Source organism: Elgaria multicarinata, chromosome 7 (assembly GCF_023053635.1).
Source record: "Elgaria multicarinata webbii isolate HBS135686 ecotype San Diego chromosome 7, rElgMul1.1.pri, whole genome shotgun sequence".
NCBI lineage: Eukaryota > Metazoa > Chordata > Lepidosauria > Squamata > Anguidae > Elgaria > Elgaria multicarinata.
In genome coordinates this window covers 113,402,526-113,423,550 of record NC_086177.1, presented here as the reverse complement: position 1 = coordinate 113,423,550, position 21,025 = coordinate 113,402,526, and the positions used below count along the sequence as shown (strand labels likewise).

Below are 21,025 nucleotides of genomic sequence, written 5' to 3'. Positions count from 1 at the left end.
ATTCGTCCCTCATCACTACATCTTTATGCTGGGAACAGCTGCACCTGTTGAATGCTGCCTGCCCCACAGTTGTCAAAAGCACAAATCCTCGGTCAGGAAACCCTGCCATCTCCTATGTCAAGTGAGAGAGTGAATTAGACATTTTATTTGTTCACTTGAAAATATGTGTATTCCACCTTTAAGAGTAAAACCCTCTAAAGTATGTGGAATTATATCTAGACAACAAATAACATGCAGTTTATTGTTAAGGTAATGAGAGCATTAGATCCTAATAGGGTGGGTTTTAAATCCTACATTAATTCCATACAAATACCACTCTGGGAATCTTATGAATTGGCTTTGAATATGGAACCAGATGGCGGTGTAGAATACAAGATTATTATGGTCTGTAGTTCATGATGCTGAAAAAACCCAGGCTGTGCTGGTTGCAATTCACAGCATCAAAAGAGGAAGTAATTCTCCGAGCAACTCCAGAAATACCGAGGACTGGGGATTGTCTAGCAAATATAATCTTTCGAAGGATTTGAACAACTGAAGCTAGGGATAACCTGGCTTTAGTTATCTATACTCTGTAATCTCCAAATTAGATTACCGCAGTGCAGGGTGCGTGGGGCTGCCTTTGAAGGTGGTTCAGAAGCTGCTGTTTGTGCAAAACGCGGAGGCCACATTGATAACAGAGAAAAGATTACATGCTGCCCTTGGGTAATCTTATTCAATCTCATGGCCTCCAATATCACCTGTATGCCGACGATACACAATTATATCTCTCATCTCCGGAACTCTCCCCCGATGTTCACGATTGTATCTCGGCTTGTCTTTCAGATATCTCAGCCTGGCTGCTTCATCGTCGTTTGAAACTTAATATGGCAAAAACTGAACTGCTTGTTTTTCCTCCTAAACCTTCTCCTCACCTCTCATTCTCTCTTACTGTCAACGATGTCACGCTCTCTCCGGTCAAGGAAGCTCGTAGTCTTGGCTTTATATTTGATTCCTCACTCCTTTATTCCTCATATCGAGGCAGTAGCTAAATCCTGTCGTTTCTTCCTGTATAATATTGCCAGGATTCGACCATTTTTGTCTGTCTCTTCTGCCAAGACTCTCGTTCACGCACTGGTTATCTCTCGGTTGGACTACTGCAACCTTCTTCTCTCTGGCCTTCCTTCGTCTGACATCAGTCCGCTGGTCTCTGTCTACCACTCTGCTGCTAAGATCATCTTCTTGGCCCGCCGCTCTGACCATGTCACTCCACTTCTGAAATCTCTTCATTGGCTTCCAATTCACTCCAGAATCCAATATAAACTTCTCCTGTTGACCTTCAAAGCTTTTCACGGTCTAGCTCCTGCCTATCTCTCCTCTCTCATCTCACACTATTACCCCGCTCGTGCCCTCCGCTCCTCTGATGCCATGCTTCTCACCTGCCCAAGGACCTCCACTTCCCTTACTCGGCTTTGTCCTTTTTCTTCTGCTGCCCCTTACGCCTGGAATGCTCTTCCAGAACACTTGAGAACTACAAACTCAATCACAGCTTTTAAAACTCAGCTAAAAACTTTTCTTTTCCCTATAGCTTTTAAATATTGAGCTTGTTCTGACTCTATACTGTTAGCTTCACCCCACCCGGAGCCTATTTACACTTCCCTGTGCCTGTTTGCATTCTCTTTCCCTCCTCATTGTTTACTACAACTTTATTAGATTGTAAGCCTATGCGGCAGGGTCTTGCTTTTTACTGTGTTATCTGTACAGCACCATGTACATTGATGGTGCTATATAAATAATAATAATAATAATAATAATAATAATAATAATAATAATAGAAGGTCCGAACATGTAACACCAATTCTGGCATGCTTACACTGGGTGCTGCATGTTTCCGAGCCTGGTTCAAAGTGCTCATTTTGACCTATAAAGCCTCAAGTTCACAATACCTAATGGAGCACCTCTCCCAACATGAACTGACCCATATACTATGTTCAACATCTAAGGCCCTCCTCCAGGTGCCTTCTCCCAGGGATACTCAAGTGTGGCAACAAGGGAGAGGACCTTATAGAATCATAGAATCGCAGAGTTGGAAGGGGCCTACGAGACCATCGAGTCCAACCCCCTGCTCAATGCAGGAATCCACCCTAAAGCATCCCTGACAGAGGGTTGTCCAGCTGCCTCTTGAAGGCCTCTAGCGTGGGAGAGCCCACAACCTCCCTAGGTCACTGATTCCATTGTCGTACTGCTCTAACGTTCAGGAAGTTTTTCCTGATGTCCAGCTGGAATCTGACTTCCTGTAACTTGAGCCTGTTATTCCATGTCCTGCACTCTGGGAGGATCGAGAAGAGATCCTGGCCCTCCTCTGTGTGACAACCTTTTAAGTATTTGAAGAGTGCTCTCATGTCTCCCCTCAATCTTCTCTTCTCCAGGCTAAACATGCCCAGTTCTTTCAGTCTCTCTTCATAGGGCTTTGTTTCCAGACCCCTGATCATCCTGATGATCTCAGGTGGCCCCCCAACTATGGAATGATCTCCCCAGAGGCTCACCTGGCGCCAACTTTCTTATCTTTTTGGCACTGGATTAAAAGCTGCCGTTTTTTCTCAGGCATTTGCCAGCATGTACTGAGTTTTTAATCATATCCTGAATTGTCTTTGGTTGTTTAAAAATTGTATTTAGATAAATGGTGTGTGTGTGCGTGCACTATCTGTTCATATGTTTTTATGTAAATGGTTTTGCATTTTGCATTTTTCATGGTTTTTTATTTTTGTGAACCACCTATGGGGTGGTATAAAAATATAATAAATGAAATGAACAACTATTAACCCATTCACCACTCTCTTCTTTGTTGCAGTGGATCTTAGGGAAATTAAGGAGATCCGACCAGGCAAGAATTCCCGGGATTTCGAACGATACCCAGAAGATGCCCGGAAGCTGGACTCCGCGTTTTGTTTCGTCATCTTATATGGAATGGACTTCAGGCTGAAGACATTGAGTGTTGCTGGTCAGTAGAGGGTGGTGGGGCAAACCTTAACCTCTCAATATATTTGCGATTAAGGGGGGCTGTTTCTTGCCACCTTTCTTTTCTTTCTTTTTTTCATTTGTCTTGCCAAAATGAAGACTCACATCCACTTTGAGTGATCATGAAGATAATCCAGGCAAACTCAGCCAGCATAGGAGGGTGCCATCTTGTGTTTGAGAGCTCTCTCTAATTCTGCCGATTACATGTGTGAATGGGATTGCCACGTTGTAAGCTGGAAAATTAAGAACAATACATCCAATCACTCACTGTGGTACAATGACTTTTGTAAACCGCCCAGAGAGCTTTGGCTATGGGGCGGTATATAAATTTAATAAATAAATAAATAGATCACCTAGAATAACGTGATTTGGAAATAAGCAATTTGCAACCTTCGTAGATCTAACCTCTGCTTTCGATTAAGTAAATCGAGACTGTCTGTGGTTACATCTTTAACATAGATTACAGATTACATCTCCTAATAATAGGTTTATATTACATGCTTTGACTTGAGCAAAACATTTACAGGTCATGAAACCAAGAGCAATTGGAGCAGGAACAAACCCTGCGAACTCAAAGGGATAATTTTGGTGATACAGCTGAAATTATTGCTGTGCTCCCTTGTGGGCTGTGAGACCCATCGAAATCTTATAGTTCAGAAGCGATTGTAAATAAATGTTTAAGGGTGCAATTATATCTTCCTCTGAATACATCAGAAGCCACGTTGAGATCAGAAATAGGTCTGCTGTCTGTCTCTTTTAGGGTCTGTGTTCCTGCAATTTGGTATTACCTGAAGTTACATTTTATGGACCCTCACAAGCTGCTTGTTCAGTGCATTCCTAAACAATTAAGAACTTGGAATAACTAGTTCTTGTCCTGGATGTTCTCTAAATACTTTACAATGATTACTTATATTTGGTGGGATTGCTAACGAAAGAGCTCTTTATAGCCAATTCCATATAACTAGAATAAGATGGTAGGATAGTGGGTAACAGACTGAACTATAAATCAAGGAGTCCCTAGTTTGATTCTCACCTATGCCATCAATACACTGTTCTCAAGCCACACAACACGACAATCCACACTCAACCCATACTGAAGGTTAAGTATGGATTGAGTGTGGGTTAATGTTGAATAAGGGGTTGTTGTGTTGTGTGAACCCAGCCATACTAACTAGCCATAGTTTATTAAACACAAACAACTCATGAAGTGAACCTATGGTTTGTTGTTGGGTTGTGAACTGTCGGTTATTTGTGGTTAATAAACCATGGTTTGTTTAGCATGGCTGGGTTCACACAACACAACAAGCCATCTTTCAACGACAACCCCATACTCAACCTTGAGTATGGGCTGAGTGTGGGTTGTTGTGTTGTGTGAACTGGGTCACTCTCTCTTAGCTAGTCTCAGTCCCATCCCCTCCACCCAGTAATATTGATAAGGAGTCCAGCTAATTTGAAAAATGCTTTGAATACTTGAAAGTGCTATGCAAATCTTAAGTATTATTATACAGCATTCTTGCAAGCAAGTACAAATTCGCCTTACTATAATTGTTTAAAAGACTCCCACTATGTGGGAAATTACCTCTTAGAACTCTCCTATCACCCATTAAGATGGGTCTTCATTCAGATTTCAAAAAAAACCTACCAATGTTTTGAAAGGAAAGGAACCTCTCGTGCATGCACTGAGTCATGACTGACTCTTGGAGGGACGCCAGCCTTCGCTGATGTTTTCTTGGCAGGCCTTATAGCGGGGTGGTTTGCCATTGCCTTCCCCGGCCGTTATTCCCTTTCCACCAGCTAGCTGGGTACTCATTTTACCAACCTCGGGAGGATGGAAGGCTGAGTCGACCCGAGACGGCTGCCTGAGAACCAGCTTCCGCTGGGATTGAACTCCGGCCGTGGGGAGAGTTTCGGCTGCAGAAACTGCTGCTTTACACTATCTCAAAATACATCTAAAATGTGCCTGATGTAGTTGTAGAAGAGGTTTCTTGAGAGAATATGGCTCCCTTATCTGTTGAACAGTCTTTTGTGAACTGACATTGGAGCCCAAAGTTAGAGAACATGAACGCTGCTGTGATGGAGGGGCAAAACAGCATCCTTCTGGGAGGCAACAGTGCAGAGCTAACCAGGAGGGTTGTGAACTTTTCCTGGTTTCCATTACAGACATTCTGCTTTAATGCTGATTTGTTGCGTTATCGTTTGTTCTAATATTTTAGGTCATGTGTTTCACTAGCTTATTTTTACTGATTAGTCTAACATTTGGTTTTAACCTCAAATTTTGTTTTTGATCTTATAGCTCTTATTTTGGTTTGATTCTAATTCTGGAAGCTGAAGGGTGACATTGTCTGTTTGTTTTGTCTTGCTCTGGCCTCTGGCCAATACAAATAAACTTCCTATGACTAACAGAACATGAAGGGTGTGGTGCAACTGCCTTCACGTCTGCTTTAGCCAGTACAGATGCAAATATCTGTGCATTTCCCCCCCTAGTAAATACCTCTATTTTCCTTTGCACACAGTTATACTCAAATTTGTCTAAAGATAACTTTCTGTATTTGAAATTGGAGTGGTGTGAGGCCCATGCCAATGTAGAAAGTAGAAGGCATCACATTTAATTCAGTTTATCAAAATGGCAAATCCATGGTCTCTCATCGCCTCTGAATTTTTGTGTCCATTCAGATTTTATTTATTTATTTATTTATTTGTTACATTTATATACCGCCCCATAGCCGAAGCTCTCTGGACGGTTTACAAAAGTTAAAAACAGTAAACATTAAAAGTATACAAAATTTAAAAACATAAAAACAACAGTATAAAAACAACAGTATCTATTTAAAAACAACAGTTCTGGGGGTCCGTTAAAAAACAAACTTAGTGTTGTTGAATGGTGTTAAATGCCTGGGAGAAGAGAAAAGTCTTGACCTGGCGCCGAAAAGATAACAATGTTGGCGCCAGGCGAGCCTCCTCAGGGAGATCATTCCACAGTCGGGGGGCCACCGAAAAGGCCCCCTCCCTTGTTGCCATAGTTGTCTATATTATCCTTGGAAAATGTAGTTGTCTATATTATCTTTGGAAAATGTAGTTGTCTATATTATCCTTGGAAAATATAGACTAATAAGAGTTCCACTTAAGTCTGAAACATGAACTTTCTAGAAGAATTCTGAAATTAAAATATGCCTCTTCTATTCCTTCCTAGCCTAAGCAATGGGGCTGAAATAATCTCTGAAGCTATCCAGAGTTTTTGTTAGAGAAAGCCTCACTGAGTTGGGCAAAAGGTCTTTCTGTTTTCCCAAGTGTAAGTAAAATGGTTTGTCTTGTGGCTCCTAGGGTGCTTCCACCAAATTTTTGGAGAGGACCCAGACGTCGTCGTCTTGCATTTGCACCCCATGTTTTAATGCCACTTCCTCCATCTTTCTTTAGCACATAAAATTGGTTAAGGAAAAAAAGACAGAATAACTGCACAATGTATTTTAATTGGTGGCGCCTGGGAGAACCCTCTTTAAGGTCTGCGTAGCTGTACTCCTCCTCCTCCTTCCCCAACTGACACTCCTCTCCATGGATAAATTTGCCTGCATACAATTCCCAATTCTATCCCTCTTATCATTTTCCTTGGCAGACAGAGTCCTACTTCAATAACAGCCCTTCCCTGCTATTTGGTAAGGAACACTAAAGTATGGGCATGTTTACACCTCCCGACGGAGCGGGGAGGATCTCGCAATATGCTGATCATGAGATCCTCCCCTTCAATCCACATGCGGTGCGCAACATCCCAGGAAGAAGGAGGACGTCGCGCCAGCCATATTTTTTAAAAAAGAAAAGGAGTTGGAGCACACCTGTGCTGCAGTGCAAAATTAAGTGGGAAAAAAGCCCCGACCCTGCTTCCCTCCTCACCCCACCCTATGCCCAGTTCCTGGCTCCTTGCGTTTACTTGAGCCAAGTTGAGGACTTGGCTCATTATGTTCTTCACTGCCACCTTTATAAATCACCACGGACCAAATTCATCCTCGCCTTTCTAAACTTCCTTGAAGGTCACACGGAAGAGTTCAAAATCAGGTGGTTGCTGGCAGACACAGACAACTTTGTAAGCTACAGGGTGGCCGTATTTGCCCTAGCAGCAGTAAAGTTAAGGAGAGCTTTTGTGGCAGGTCTGGATTCTGACCTTGGGTAAGGTAGACAATAACACAAAGAGTATGGCATTGATTTAAGATAACGTGTTTTATTGCTGCTCTATTTTGCTTAATGTGTTAACTTGTCCTACAGTTTCAACAGTTTTAATCAGATTAATGTTTTAATGTTTTTAATGTTTTAATGTTTAGATGTTTAAATGTTTTATGATGTTGTGATGGCCATTGGCTACAAACAATAAAGAATGATTACTTGCAAGGAGCCAGGATGAAACAAGGCGGCTGCTCACACCTCCCACGGTCTCAGGAAGACCCCGAGACCGCGGGAAAAATCGGGCTAAAAGCCATCCAGGTAATCCCAGGGAGATGGAGTGATCTTCCCTACCTGTCCCCGGGATCCCCTATGCGTCATGTGGAGGCACAGGGATGATCCCAGGGCGATCCCCGGGATAAAGCATCATCTAGACATGCCCTATGAAGGGATGCACTGGGCACTTTGAAGGCTAGATACTCAGTAGATGGTTGCAATGTGGTGTGTGAGGAATTGGCCTCCGTCCCGGATCCTGACAGGGAATCTGCAGCAGGCCTTCCTATGGGCCAGAATCCATATGACCAGAGCTGTCTTCCTTTCTGCTTCATCTCCTTTTATTGTGTTTTCTTTCTCAGCCTTTTGCGAGGACGATGTCAATCTCTGGGTGGCAGGCCTGAACTGGCTGGTGACGGACACACAGCGCTCGCAGACACCACTTCAAGTTGAAAGGTGCGGGAGAGCTAGAGCAAATATACTCTGGGACAGAACTGTGCAGAATTTGCCGCGAACAGTCTCAAAGAGCATGTCACAAATGAATAAAATGTCCCAACGTATCTTTAATATTAATTGATCCCATCTTGTCCCTGCTTCCCTCAATCTCCTGGCTGAGACAATAACAATTTTCTGCCCTACTGTTCCTCATACAGGTGAGGCCGACCCAGGTAGGGCAGAAAATTATGGGCTCTTCCACACTAGAGTCATTCAAGAGGCAGCTGGACAACCATCTGTCAGGGATGCTTTAGGGTGGATTCCTGCATTGAGCAGGGGGTTGGACTCGATGGCCTTGTAGGCCCCTTCCAACTCTGCTATTCTATGATTCTATGATTCTCTATGATTCTAGGATCCTCCTCTGCTCTGCTTTCTAGAGGGGAAGTGAGTCAACGCCTCTCTTTTGGATAGAGGCACCCTGGGAACATTAGGGGAAACATCTTAACCATATGAGCAGCTTGACAATGGAACTAATTACCTGGGGAGTGGGCTCTCCCTCGTCAAATGTCTTCAAGCAAAGGCTGGAGAGCCAATCTGTTGGTGACGCTCTCACCCTGGATTTCCTGAGTTGAGAAGGGGAGTGGATTAGATGTCCCACAAGGCTCCTTCCAGCTCCCTCATCCTGTGGTCGCCCACCTGCTATCTGCACCTTAGTTTGATCCAGCAAGGCAGTTCTTATGCTCTTACGTTCAGAAGGAGGAAAAGTGCAATTATTTTAACCATTGCAGCAGGGGAGTTGGGTCAAGCTCTGCCTCTGAACTAGATTAGCAAGTGCTGAAGACCGTTGTGATTCCAGCCATCCAAGAGTAAATTTCCCTGAAGGTCCTTGATGAACACTAGTTTTCCTGTGCCGTGTGGTGGTTACCACACAAGATATCTCTGGCTTACGGCTTAATCCCTCCCTCTCTCCTCTTTCCTTAGGTGGCTGAGAAAACAGTTTGACACGATGGACAGATCAAGAGAAGGCAGGTGAGTGGGGAAGGTTCTGGTCAACACACCTAAAGAAGGATATTACAGAGCTGGGAAAAGGGCAGAAAAGGGCAACTCAGATGATGAAGGGGCTGGAACATCTCCCCTACGAGGGAAGGTTACATCAACTGGGATTGTTTAGCTTGGAAAAAGGAGACTAAGGGGAGACATGATAGAGGTGTACAAAATGATGCATGGTATGGAGAATGTGGACAGGGAGACATTTTTCTCCCTCTCCCATAATACTAGAACCCAGGGCCATCCCATTTAGTTGATCGGTGGGAGATCCAGGACAAATAAAAGAAAGTCCTTAACACAGCGCAGAGTTAAATTATGGAACTTACTACCACAAGATGTAGTGATGGCCACCAATTTGGATGGCTTTAAAAGGGGGTTGGATAAATCCCTGGAATCGAAGGCTATCAATGGTTACTAGCCCTGATGGTTGTGTGCTGTCTCCAGTATTCGAGGCAGTAAGCCTGTGTGCACCAGTTGCTGGGGAACATGGGTAGGAAGGTGTTGTTGCACCATGTCCTGCTTTCTTGGTCCCTGGTCAGCGGCTGGTTGGCCACAGTGTGAACAGAGTGCTGGACTAGATGGACCTTTGGTCTGATCCAGCATCAGGGCTATTCTTATGTTCTTAAGGCAATTCACTTCCTGAAGGTCATGAAGGATGGCCTTATTTAGGAGTTGCTACTTTTTAAATGTTCGCCCCCTTCTTCAACAGCTCCCCTCTTGTCTCCAGTCCTATTCATGTACAGAGAGCCAGCCCCTCACAAGAATACAACACTCCCTTCACAGCCCTTCCACACCAGCCTGTGGCCAAGGGCAGGTAAACATGTCCCAACGTGGGCAACAAAGAGGCAAGGTGTGAGCCAAATATATGAAGACTTGCATTGAGCAGGGGGTTATTATTATTTATTTATTTATTTATTTATATAGCACCATCAATGTACATGGTGCTGTACAGATTACACAGTAAATAGCAAGACCCTGCCGCATAGGCTTACAATCTAATAAAGTTGTAGTAAACAATAAGGAGGGAAAGAGAATGCAAACAGGCACAGGGAAGTGTAAACAGGCACTGGGTAGGGTGAAGCTAAACAGTATAGAGTCAGAACAAACTCAATATTTAAAAGCTATAGGGAACAGAAAAGTTTTTAGCTGAGTTTTAAAAGCTGTGATTGAGTTTGTAGTTCTCAAGTGTTCTGGAAGAGCGTTCCAGGTGTAAGGGGCAGCAGAAGAAAAAGGACGAAGCCGAGTAAGGGAAGTAGAGGTCCTTGGGCAGGCGAGAAGCATGGCATCAGAGGAGCGGAGAGCACGAGCGGGGCAATAGTGTGAGATGAGAGAGGAGAGATAGGCAGGAGCTAGACTGTGAAAAGCTTTGAAGGTCAACAGGAGAAGTTTATATTGGATTCTGGAGTGAATTGGAAGCCAATGAAGAGATTTCAGAAGTGGAGTGACATGGTCAGAGCGGCGGGCCAAGAAGATGATCTTAGCAGCAGAGTGGTGAACAGAAACCAGCGGACTGATGTGAGACGAGGGAAGGCCAGAGAGAAGAAGGTTGCAGTAGTCCAACCGAGAGATAACCAGTGCGTGAACGAGAGTCTTGGCAGAAGAGACAGACAAAAATGGTCGAATCCTGGCAATATTATACAGGAAGAAACGACAGGATTTAGCTACTGCCTCGATATGAGGAATAAAGGAGAGCGAGGAATCAAATATAAAGCCAAGACTACGAGCTTCCTTGACCGGAGTAAGCATGACATCGTTGACAGTAAGAGAGAATGAGAGGTGAGGAGAAGGTTTAGGAGGAAAAACAAGCAGTTCAGTTTTTGCCATATTAAGTTTCAAACGACGATGAAGCAGCCAGGCTGAGATATCTGAAAGACAAGCCGAGATACGATCGTGAACATCAGGAGAAAGTTTTGGAGATGAGAGATATAATTGTGTATCATTGGCATACAGGTGATATTGGAGGCCATGAGATTGAATAAGCTTGCCCAAGGGCAACATGTATAAGGAAAACAACAACGGGCCAAGCACCGAGCCTTGCGGAACCCCTACTGAAAGGGGAAAAGAGGAGGACAAGGTGCCGTTAGCCGACACGCTGAAAGAGCGACCCTCTGGATAGGAGGCGAACCAGTTATAGACAGAGCCACAGAGTCCAAGGTCATGGAGGTTGGACTTGATGGCCTTGTAGGCCCCTTCCAACTCTGCTATTCTATGATTCTATGATATATGAGGATGGCGCAAAATTGTTTTCTGTTGCTCCACCATTAGGGGTCAAAAGACAAGAAAAAGGATTAGACTAAACATTAGGAAGAACTTCCTGACACTGTGAGTTGTCCAAACAGTGGAACAAACTTCCTCAGAAAGTGTTGGACTCCCTGTAGTTGGAGGTTTTTAAGCAGAGCACCTAAAAGGAAAGCAATAATAATAATAATAATAATAATAATAATAATAATAATAATAATAATAATAATAATATTTCTTACCCGCCTCTCCATTCTGATCAAGGAGGGAACAACAATAAATATATAAAATACATAAAACTGAATTAAAACATAATATACATTTTTAAAACATCCTAAAATCATTTTAGAAACATCCTAAAATTCCAGTGGATAGGCCTGCTGGAAGAGATCAGTCTTAATAGCTTTCTTGAATGCTGATAGACTGTTACGTTGACGAGTCCCCTCCATCAGGCCATTCCACAGTCTGGGAGCAGCAGAAGAGAAGGTCCTCTGGGTAATACCTGTCAGCCTAATTTTGGCAGACTGAAGTAGATCCTTCCCAGAGGACCTGAGTGTGTGGGGCGGATTGTACGGGAGAAGGCGATCCCACAGATAGCCTGGACCCAAACCATGTAGGGCTTTAAAGGTGATAACCAACTCCAGCTGGTTCAAAGAGCTGCAGCCAGATTGTTGACCGGGGCTGGTTACAGGGAGCACACAAGTCCCCTGTTAAAACAGCTCCACTGGCTTCCAGTCTGTTTTCGGGCACAATTCAAAGTGCTGGTTATGACCTATAAAGCCCTATATGGCTCGGGTCCAGGTTATTTGAAAGACCGTATTCTCCCTTATGAGCCTGCCCGTGCTTTCAGATCTTCTGGAGAAGCCCTTCTTTCAGTCCCAGGCGCGCTTGGTGGGAATCTTCACAGGCGCGCTTGGTGGGAACGTGGGAGAGGGCCTTCTCGGTGGCTGCTCCAGTGCTCTGGAACTCTCTTCCCGGGGAAGCTAGGCTGGCTCCCTCCTTGATGGGCTTTCGGAAGCAGGCAAAAACTTCTTTGTTCCAGCAGGCCTTTGGAGAATAATCTGGCCCTCCATCTGTGTTAAGGACTTATAATTTTGTTGTGTATTTTAAATGTTTATGGTTTTGTTTCCCCCCGCCCCATGCATGTTTTAAACTTTGTAAGGCCGCCTTGAGGCCCAGCATTGGGCAAAAGGTGGGATACAAATTATTATTATTATTATTATTATTATTATTATTATTATTATTATTCACCCGGATACTAATTGGCAGCCAGTGAAGATATTTTAAAACTGGATCTCCTACATCGGTGTGGGGTTGGAGTGAGTTATTTTTGAGGCCTGGTCCAACTCTCTTGACTTCTGAGATTCAGAATCATAAAATCATAAATTTTGTATGGGGCTACCCTTGGGTTTGGTCTGGGAGCTGCAGCTGGTGCAGAATGCAGCTGCGACACTGCTAACAGGGACCCTGCATTGCTCGATGGATGGTCTGCAAGCGCCCGCAGCCGCCCACTTCTGCCTGCGAAAGCTGGGCTCCCAAAAGTGCGCAGATCTGACCTTGCACACAACGGCTGCCCTAAATGGCCATTTCTGCAAGATTAGAGGCAATGGGAGGTGTGCGCGTGACATTTTTAATGTATTTTTCTTAAGAAAATACTGGTGTCCAAAGCAGTAAGCAGCTGCACAAATGGAACGAAACCCTAAGTGAAGGTTTATTTATTTTTAAAGTGTGCCTGGTGCCTTTCTGCAAAGTTGGATACTCCCTAGCAGATGGCAAAATTAATCAAGACAAAGGTTATACCATAAAGTTATTATAACGTATCCCAGGACAGGCTCCCTCTGGTGTTACAGGAAGTGCCTTTGTTGACATAATTGATAGAACTTGATTCGTTTCTTTTGCCTGCTTCCACTTTTGTAAGTTCCCTCCACACAGCCATACCCTTACCCAAGAACGACAGCTCTTTTCTCCAGGGACATTCTATTTTTTGAATTTCTCGATCCTTTGCCTGTCTCATGCTCATACGCCTCTGACTGCCTTCATCATCTAAAGGGCCTCTGCCTCCTAGGCAGTTGAAGACATCATATATCTTGACTTCAGCAAAGCTTTCGACAAAGTGCCCCATGATATTCTGATTAACAAACTAGCTAAAAGTGGGCTAGATGGATCAACTATTAGATGGATTCACAGTTGGCTACAGAATCGGACTCAAAGAGTACTTATCAATGGAACCTTCTCAAACTGGGGAAAGGCAACGAGTGGGGTACCACAGGGCTGGGCCCAGTGCTCTTCAACATTTTTATTAATGATTTGGACAAGGAGGTGCAGGGAACGCTTATGAAATTTGCAGATGACACAAAATTGGGTGGGATAGCTAATACCCTGGAAGACAGAAACAAACTTCAAAGGGATCTTGATAGGCTGGAGTGCTGGGCTGAAAACAACAGGATGAAATTGAATAGGGATAAATGCCAAGTTCTACATTTAGGAAATAGAAACCAAAGGCACAGTTACAAGATGGGGGATACTTGGCTCAGCAATACTACAAACGAGAAGGATCTTGGAATTGTTGTAGATCACAAGCTGAATATGAGCCAACAGTGCAATATGGCTGCAAGAAAGGCAAATGCTATTTTGGGTTGCATTAATAGAAGTATAGCTTCCAAATCACGTGAGATACTGGTTCCTCTCTATTCGGCCCTGGTTAGGCCTCATCTAGAGTATTGTGTCCAGTTCTGGGCTCCACAATTCAAGAAGGACGCAGACAAGCTGGAGCGTGTTCAGAGGAGGGCAACCAGGATGATCAGGGGTCTGGAAACAAAGCCCTAGGAAGAGAGACTGAAAGAACTGGGCATGTTTAGTCTGGAGAAGAGAAGATTGAGGGGAGACATGAGAGCACTCTTCAAATACTTAAGAGGTTGTCACACAGAGGAGGGCCAGGATCTCTTCTCCATCCTCCCAGAGTGCAGGACACGGAATAACGGGCTAAAGTTAAAGGAAGCCAGATTCCAGCTGGACATCAGGAAAAACGTCCTGACCGTTAGAGCAGTACGACAATGGAATCAGTTACCTAGGGAGGTTGTGGCCTCTCCCACACTCGAGGCCTTCAAGAGGCAACTGGACAACCATCTGTCAGGGATGCTTTAGGGTGGATTCCTGCCTTGAGCAGGGGGTTGGACTCAATGGCCTTGTAGGTCCCTTCCAACTCTGCTATTCTATGATTCTAAGAGCCTCAAATGGGGGACATGATTCTGGCAGTTAAAGGGAGAACAACAGGGTGGGCGGGCAGATCAGATACTTGTGTCTGGTCCTTGTGAAATGCAAAGTACAGGTAGACCCTCCAAGCACTCATGCCACATACAGACACAATCCCGGTACACAGAAAACTAGAAGTCCTGGTCCTTGACGTGTTTGTTTTCTAGGTGCAGGAGTGTGCGTGTGTATGCATGTGCATGTTCAAGGAGCATCCCATCAGGTGCGCCCTGAGGCTGCAAAACACAGGTTTGCAGCCTCAGTGAGAACTAGTCTCTAGGCAAGCCTGAGCCTGCAGCCTTTGCCTGGTGTTTGTGCGCATTCCATTGCTCCCGCCCTGCCTTCCGGGCTGCCCTCCTTTGCCACGGACTCTCGTTTTCCTTCCCAGCTGCAGTTAATTCGTCTCAATAGGGATGTTCCAATTCATTTCCCAGCTCCAAAACCCAAGTGGCTCTCGGGGATGTCGGCTTTTGCCCCATGTGCTAGCCAGAACCCTAAATGTGATAGAGTTGGAACTTGGCGTGGGTTGGGGTGGAGGGCGTCACTGAGAGGAAGCAGCGCCAGACAAAACTGTTAGAGCAGTACGACAATGGAATCAGTTCCCTAGGGAGGTTGTGGGCTCTCCCACACTAGAGGCCTTCAAGAGGCAGCTGGACAACCCTCTGTCAGGGATGCTTTAGGGTGGATTCCTGCATTGAGCAGGAGGTTGGACTCGATGGCCTTGTAGGCCCCTTCCAGCTCTACTATTCTATGATTCTATGATTCTGTAAATGCAACCCTTCCTTGCGGGCTTCCTAGAGCCATTTGGGTGTTGGAAACAGGATTTTGGACCGGCTGGACGTTGGTCTAGCCCAGCAGTGCAGTTGTGACATTCTTGGGTAGGGAGAAAACGTTGGCAGTTTTTCTCTTGTTTTGTCCAGGGACAGGTCAATAACTGTTTCCACTAATTGAGCCCTTTTTGCTGTATGTATCTTCTTTATCCGAGAATGGACCATCAAAGTTTGTCTGTTTCTCCAACGAAGACATCGCGAGGGAGGCTGAGGGAGGAATAGCAAAGGAGACACAGCTCCTGAGCGAGACACACGTCATGGACGGGAGGTGGGAGCGGTGACCCCTCACCCTTCCTCGTATGCCAACAATCTGTAAACAGGATGTTGGATAGGAAAGGATGGGGGACCATGCAGGAAAAGAAGGGCGTGGAGGCAGGAAGGGATGTGGGGCTGAACGAGGAGAAAGCGGAGGTCCGAAGGGAAATGCTTTCTCAACCGTGCTACGTTCAAGCTCTAATGAGCCACGTTGAGAATTTGCTTTAATCCACAGAGATTATTTTGCGAGGTTTGGAGTGTTCAGCATTCTTTTTATTTCCCACTGGATTCATTTTAAACTCACTTTAATCCTGCCCACATTCTTTTAATCAGTTGCTCATCTTAACCCTGGAGGAATTCATTCAAGACGCGACGATCCTAATTACACTTGGATTATTTGATCAAAATATCCATTTTGTCCCCCTGGTGTCGCGTTAATCAAATGCTTTGTTTAATCCCGGTGGAATTATTTAATAAAAAGATTCTCAGTTCTGCTTTAATCCAATTTGGATTTCAAAGCAGGCCTAATCTTACTATCATTATTACATACATAATAAGACTGATGGTATATGACTTCATAAAACAGGCATTTTCAGCAAACTCTGAAAATGTTCTGCAACACCCATTTTTTAATCTCAAATTTTATATTAAAACTCATTTTTAATCCATGTTGGAATGAAATACGCATCAGCCTGGCTTGTACATAATGCTAATCCATGGTTTATGCAGCCCATGGTTAACTCTTGCTTTGTTGCCCTACCCGGGGGTTGTTTGTCAGATGATAGAACAAACTGTGGTTTGTTTTTTCAATCCCTGGGTTGTTTGTTTCCCTGCTGTTTCAACCTTCCATCCCTGTATCCCTAATGCCTTTGTGATGGTGTAGTACTGGAACGTAGATCATTTTGGTGTTTTCTTACCACGCTTACCTACTGTCCCTATAGCCTAGCAAAATAACCCATGGTTTAAACAACCCATAGTTGACAATGCAACAACAAATCATGGATTTGTTTCCAGATTGTTCCCGGTTAATAAACCATGGTTTGCTAATGGCTGGGTTTATTTAGCTCATGGGTTAGCGTTATTGTGAACCAGGTCTTCAAGAAAATCTGTCTATCAGTCGGAAATTACATCATAGAATCATAGAATAGCAGAGTTGGAAGGGGCCTATAAGGCCATTGAGTCCAACTCCCTTGCTCATTGCAGCTGCATCTTGAAGGCCTCTAGGGTGGGAGAGCCCACGACCTACCTAGGTCACTGGTTCCATTGTCGTACTGCTCTAACAGTCAGGAAGTTTTTCCTGATGTCCAGCCGGACTCTGGCTTCCTTTAACTTGAGCCCGTTATTCCATGTCCTGCAGTCTGGGAGGATCAAGAAGAGATCCTGGCCCTCCTCTGTGTGACAACCTTTTAAGTATTTGAAGAGTGCTGTCATGTCTCCCCTCAGCCCTCTCTTCTCCAGGCTAAACATGCCCACTTCTTTCAATCTCTCCTCATAGGACTTTGTTTCCAGACCCCTGATCTTTTGTATTTATTTATTTATTATTTATTTATTTATTTATTTATTTATTACATTTTTATACCGCCCAATAGCTGAAGCTCTCTGGGCGGTTCACAAAAATTGCATATCTCTATTGCTAGGTTTTTAATGTATATGTTTTAAATTTTGTAATGCCACCTTGAGGCCCAGCATTGGGCAAAGGGTGGGATATAATCATCGTCATCATCATCATCATCATCATCATCATCATCATCCTGGTTGCTCTCCTCAAACACACTCCAGCTTGTCTGCATCCTTGTTGAAGTGTGCTGCCCAGAACTGGACGCAATACTCTAGATGAGACCTAACCAGGGCCGAATAGAGGGGAACCCGTTCCTCACGTGATTTGGAAGCTCTACTTCTATTAATGCAGCCCAAAATAGCATTTGCTGTTTTTGCAGCCACATCGCACTGTTGGCTCATATTCAGGTTGTGATCTGCAACAATTCCAAGATCCTTCTCATTTGTAGTATTGCTGAGCCAAGTGTCCCCCTTTATTAAATATAACTGAGTCCTACTTAGATTACAGCATGAACATAGTAAAATAGGAAGCTGCAGCTTAATACTCAATCCGGCCTTCGGTCCATCTAGACCGGGACTGTCTGCACTGAATGGCGTCAGCTCTCCAGGATTTCTAACAGGAGCCTTTCCTGACACCACCTGAAGATGCTGGAAATTGAGGCTGGGACCTTCTGCATGCAAGCAGGGGCTTCCCCACTGTCCCCTAAATTATCAGCAGTGCTTGTTTTCTGCTGCCAGAGTTTCAAGCCAGCCTAGAGATCATGCCCTCGTATTGAAGAGCTGTGCATTAATCCTATATGTGGTTGTGGCTCAAGCAGAGAACCTAAACTGTGTGTGTAGGATTCCCCATATGGTTTGGGGAGCCCTGCGCAATCATTTTTCTAAAAATCACACAGGAGCCGACAAAAATACAGCAGGTGCCTTAAACTAGGAGCAACATAATAAAACATGACGGCAGCCGAAACAAATACAAAACTCTGGGAAAACAAGTTTTTCTCCTGGTAGGGAAAAGACAACAAATTTACATAGGTAGTGGACCGGACCTAGGACCCTTTCCATGAGGATGCTCCAGATCGGGAGCTCTCTCCCCATTGGGGGTCGCCTGCCTCCCACTTTCATAGAATCATAGAATAGCAGAGTTGGAAGGGGCCCACAAGGCCATCGAGTCCAACCCCTGCTCCATGTAGGAATCCACCCTAAAGCATCCCGGACAGAGGGTTGTCCAGCTGCCTCTTGAAGGCCTTTGCTGCCCTTCACGATTTCACAGACACACACGCTCGCCTGCTAATGCCCTGGACATCCAGCACTTTCAAAAGGCACGAGACAGATGCCATTGAAAAAAAAGGCAAATCTGTTTATTAATTAATTGCATTACATTACATTACATCTATTTCCTGCCTTTCTTCCAAGGAGCTCAAGGTTGTGCCACTGATTCTCCTGTCCCCATTTTATCCTCACAACAACCCTGTGAGGTAGGTTAGGGTGAGAGTGAGAGAGAGTGAGAGAGAGAGAGAGAGAGAGAGAGAGGGACTGGGCTGAGGTCGCTCAGTGAACTTCATATCTGAGCGGGGACTTGAACCTGGGTCTCCCTGGCCCTAGACCATCACTCTAACCTCGACAGTGGCTCTGAAAATAGTTCGTGGTGCCTGCGAGCTTCTTTGGCCTGCACTGTGTGGTTCCTTTACCCACCGGAATTTCTGAGTTGAAATGCCCCAGGCAGCCATGCCTGCTGCTCCCTCCTCAAAGTGCCCCCGTCCCGTGCCCAGGCTGCCCTGTGTCCTCGGCCTCTTGCGCTGTGTGCAACCTTCTCTTGGGTTGCACGACCATTCTCCACACCTGGAAAGGAGGAAGGAACGTCAGTATTTATTTATTATTGCATTTATATCCCGCCTTTTTTCCTCCAAGGAACCCAAGGCGATGTACATAACCCTCCTCTCCATTTTATCCTCACAACAACAACAACCCTGTGAGGTGGGTTGGGCTGAGAGTCTGCGACTGGCCCAAAGTCACCCAGTGGGTTTCCATGGCCGAGTGGGGACTAGAACCCGGATCTCCCAACTCCCAGTCCAACACTTTAGCCACTACACCACACTGGCTCTCTATGCAGTAGGCACAATGGGAACTGGGTGCTGCTTCAGGTTTAGCATTTCGGCTCTTTCTACCAGCCTCTTCCGTCCTTCAGTTGCTTCTTTCCTGCAACCACTGTTTGTGCAGGTTGAAGCCGGGGGAAGGAATCATAGAAAAATAGAGTTATAGAGTTGGAAGGGCCCTACAAGGCCATCGAGTCCAACCCCCTGCTCAAGGCAGGAATCCACCCTAAAGCATCCCTGACAGATGGTTGTCCAGCTGCCTCTTGAAGGCCTCTAGTGTGGGAGAGCCCACCACCCCCCTAGGTCACTGATTCCATTGTCATACTGCTCTAACAGTCAGGAAGTTTTTCCTGATGTCCAGCTGGAATCTGGCTTCCTTTAACTTGAGCCCGTTATTCCGTGTCCTGCACTCTGGGAGGATTGAGAAGAGATCCTGGCCCTCCTCTGTGTGACAACCTTTGAAGTATTTGAAAGAAGGGAGTAATCCAGAGGGGTGTTAAAAGTCTCCTTTCCTAGGAAATTGCACCTAGCAAACGCCTCCACGGAGCAGCTGGCTTAAATTAGCCAAGGCCAGGAGGGTGGGGCTGCAGCGGGGGGGGGGGGGGGACTGTTGCCGGAGGGCTTCACCCTGCTGCCATCTGCCGTCTCAAGCAGGGAATAGCAGACGAGCCCCAGCCTAGATGGGCGGCTGTCAGTTCGGCTGCAAAGAGGCGGCAATGCACCCTGCAGTAAACTGTATGAAAGGCCTCTTTGGAGATCTCAGCTGGTGAAGAAGGCAGCTGCCTGCCTCCTGGTGTCACAGAGTATATGGTACCCTCATGGTTCTGCACTGGCTTCGTTTTAGACCCCAGCGCCGGAGGCCACGCCACAACCCTGGAGCCAATCAGGCACCAGAAGGCTGATCTGTGATCAGGGACAGGTGACCACTTCTCCCCTGTGCCTCACTGTTTACATGTAAATTTAGATCTGCTGGAAACATCCTTTGAATGATTCAAGGTGCGTGCTAAGTCAATGCAACAACAGAAAGCCATGTGGTGAGCGTAGGGATGGATCCTGTCCAGAGTCCACCCATCATAGGTCCACCAAAACCGGTCTGATCTGTGACTGGCAGCCCCTCACCAAAGCTTTCCTAGCCCTGCAACCAGAGATCTGGGGACTACACGTGGGACTACACTACACCAGTTGCTGGGGGACATGGGTGGGAGGGTGCTGTTGCACCGAGTCCTGCTTCTGGGTCCCTGGTGGACAGCTGGTTGGTCTCTGTGGGAACAGAGTGCTGGACTAGATGGACCCTTGGTCTGATCCAGCATCAGGGCAATTCTGATGTTCCTATTCAATGTAACTTATTTATTTATTTATTTATTTATTTATTTATTTATTTATTTATTTATTACATTTCTATACCACCCAATAGCCGGAGCTCTCTGCTGCATGCTTAAGCAACAGCATGCAAAATTATCCACCTGCCTTGCTGTGGTCCTCAGGATTTCTGGGTGGATTAAACACTCTTCAGTGTTGGAGATAGTCCATTCCATCATGCATTCCTGGAGGCCTTCAGCTCCTCTTGCTGCATTGAAACTCAATTGTACTTTAGTTTGATTTAATAATGTGCCTTATCTTGAGGGCTTTGAAGGGTTTATTGCAGGGTTCGAAATAGTAGTGCCGGGAATGGATACGCATCGCCTGCTCCACTTGGCTGAGTGTCCCCCTCTTTTTATCTTATTTATTTATTTATTTATTTATTTAATTACATTTATATACCGCCCCACAGCCGAAGCTCTCTGGGCGGTTTACAGCAATTAAAAATAGTCAACATTAAAAGTATACAAAATTTTAAAAACATAAAAAACAGTATAAAAACAACAGTATCCATTTAAAAACAACAGTTCTGGGGTCCATTAAAAACAA

General features: G+C 45.2%; 1 protein-coding gene across 1 annotated transcript in view; it reads left to right on the top strand.

Annotated features, from left to right (window-relative positions):
- The window catches only part of LOC134401875 (1-phosphatidylinositol 4,5-bisphosphate phosphodiesterase gamma-1-like), a 108,824-nt gene that overhangs the window by 35,302 nt on the left and 52,497 nt on the right, over window positions 1-21,025 (top strand). The window contains exons 2-4 of the mRNA XM_063131195.1: window positions 2,828-2,977; window positions 7,779-7,872; window positions 8,833-8,880. Of these exons, the coding sequence (XP_062987265.1) occupies window positions 2,828-2,977; window positions 7,779-7,872; window positions 8,833-8,880 (292 nt within the window). The remainder of the gene's footprint in view (window positions 1-2,827; window positions 2,978-7,778; window positions 7,873-8,832; window positions 8,881-21,025) is intronic.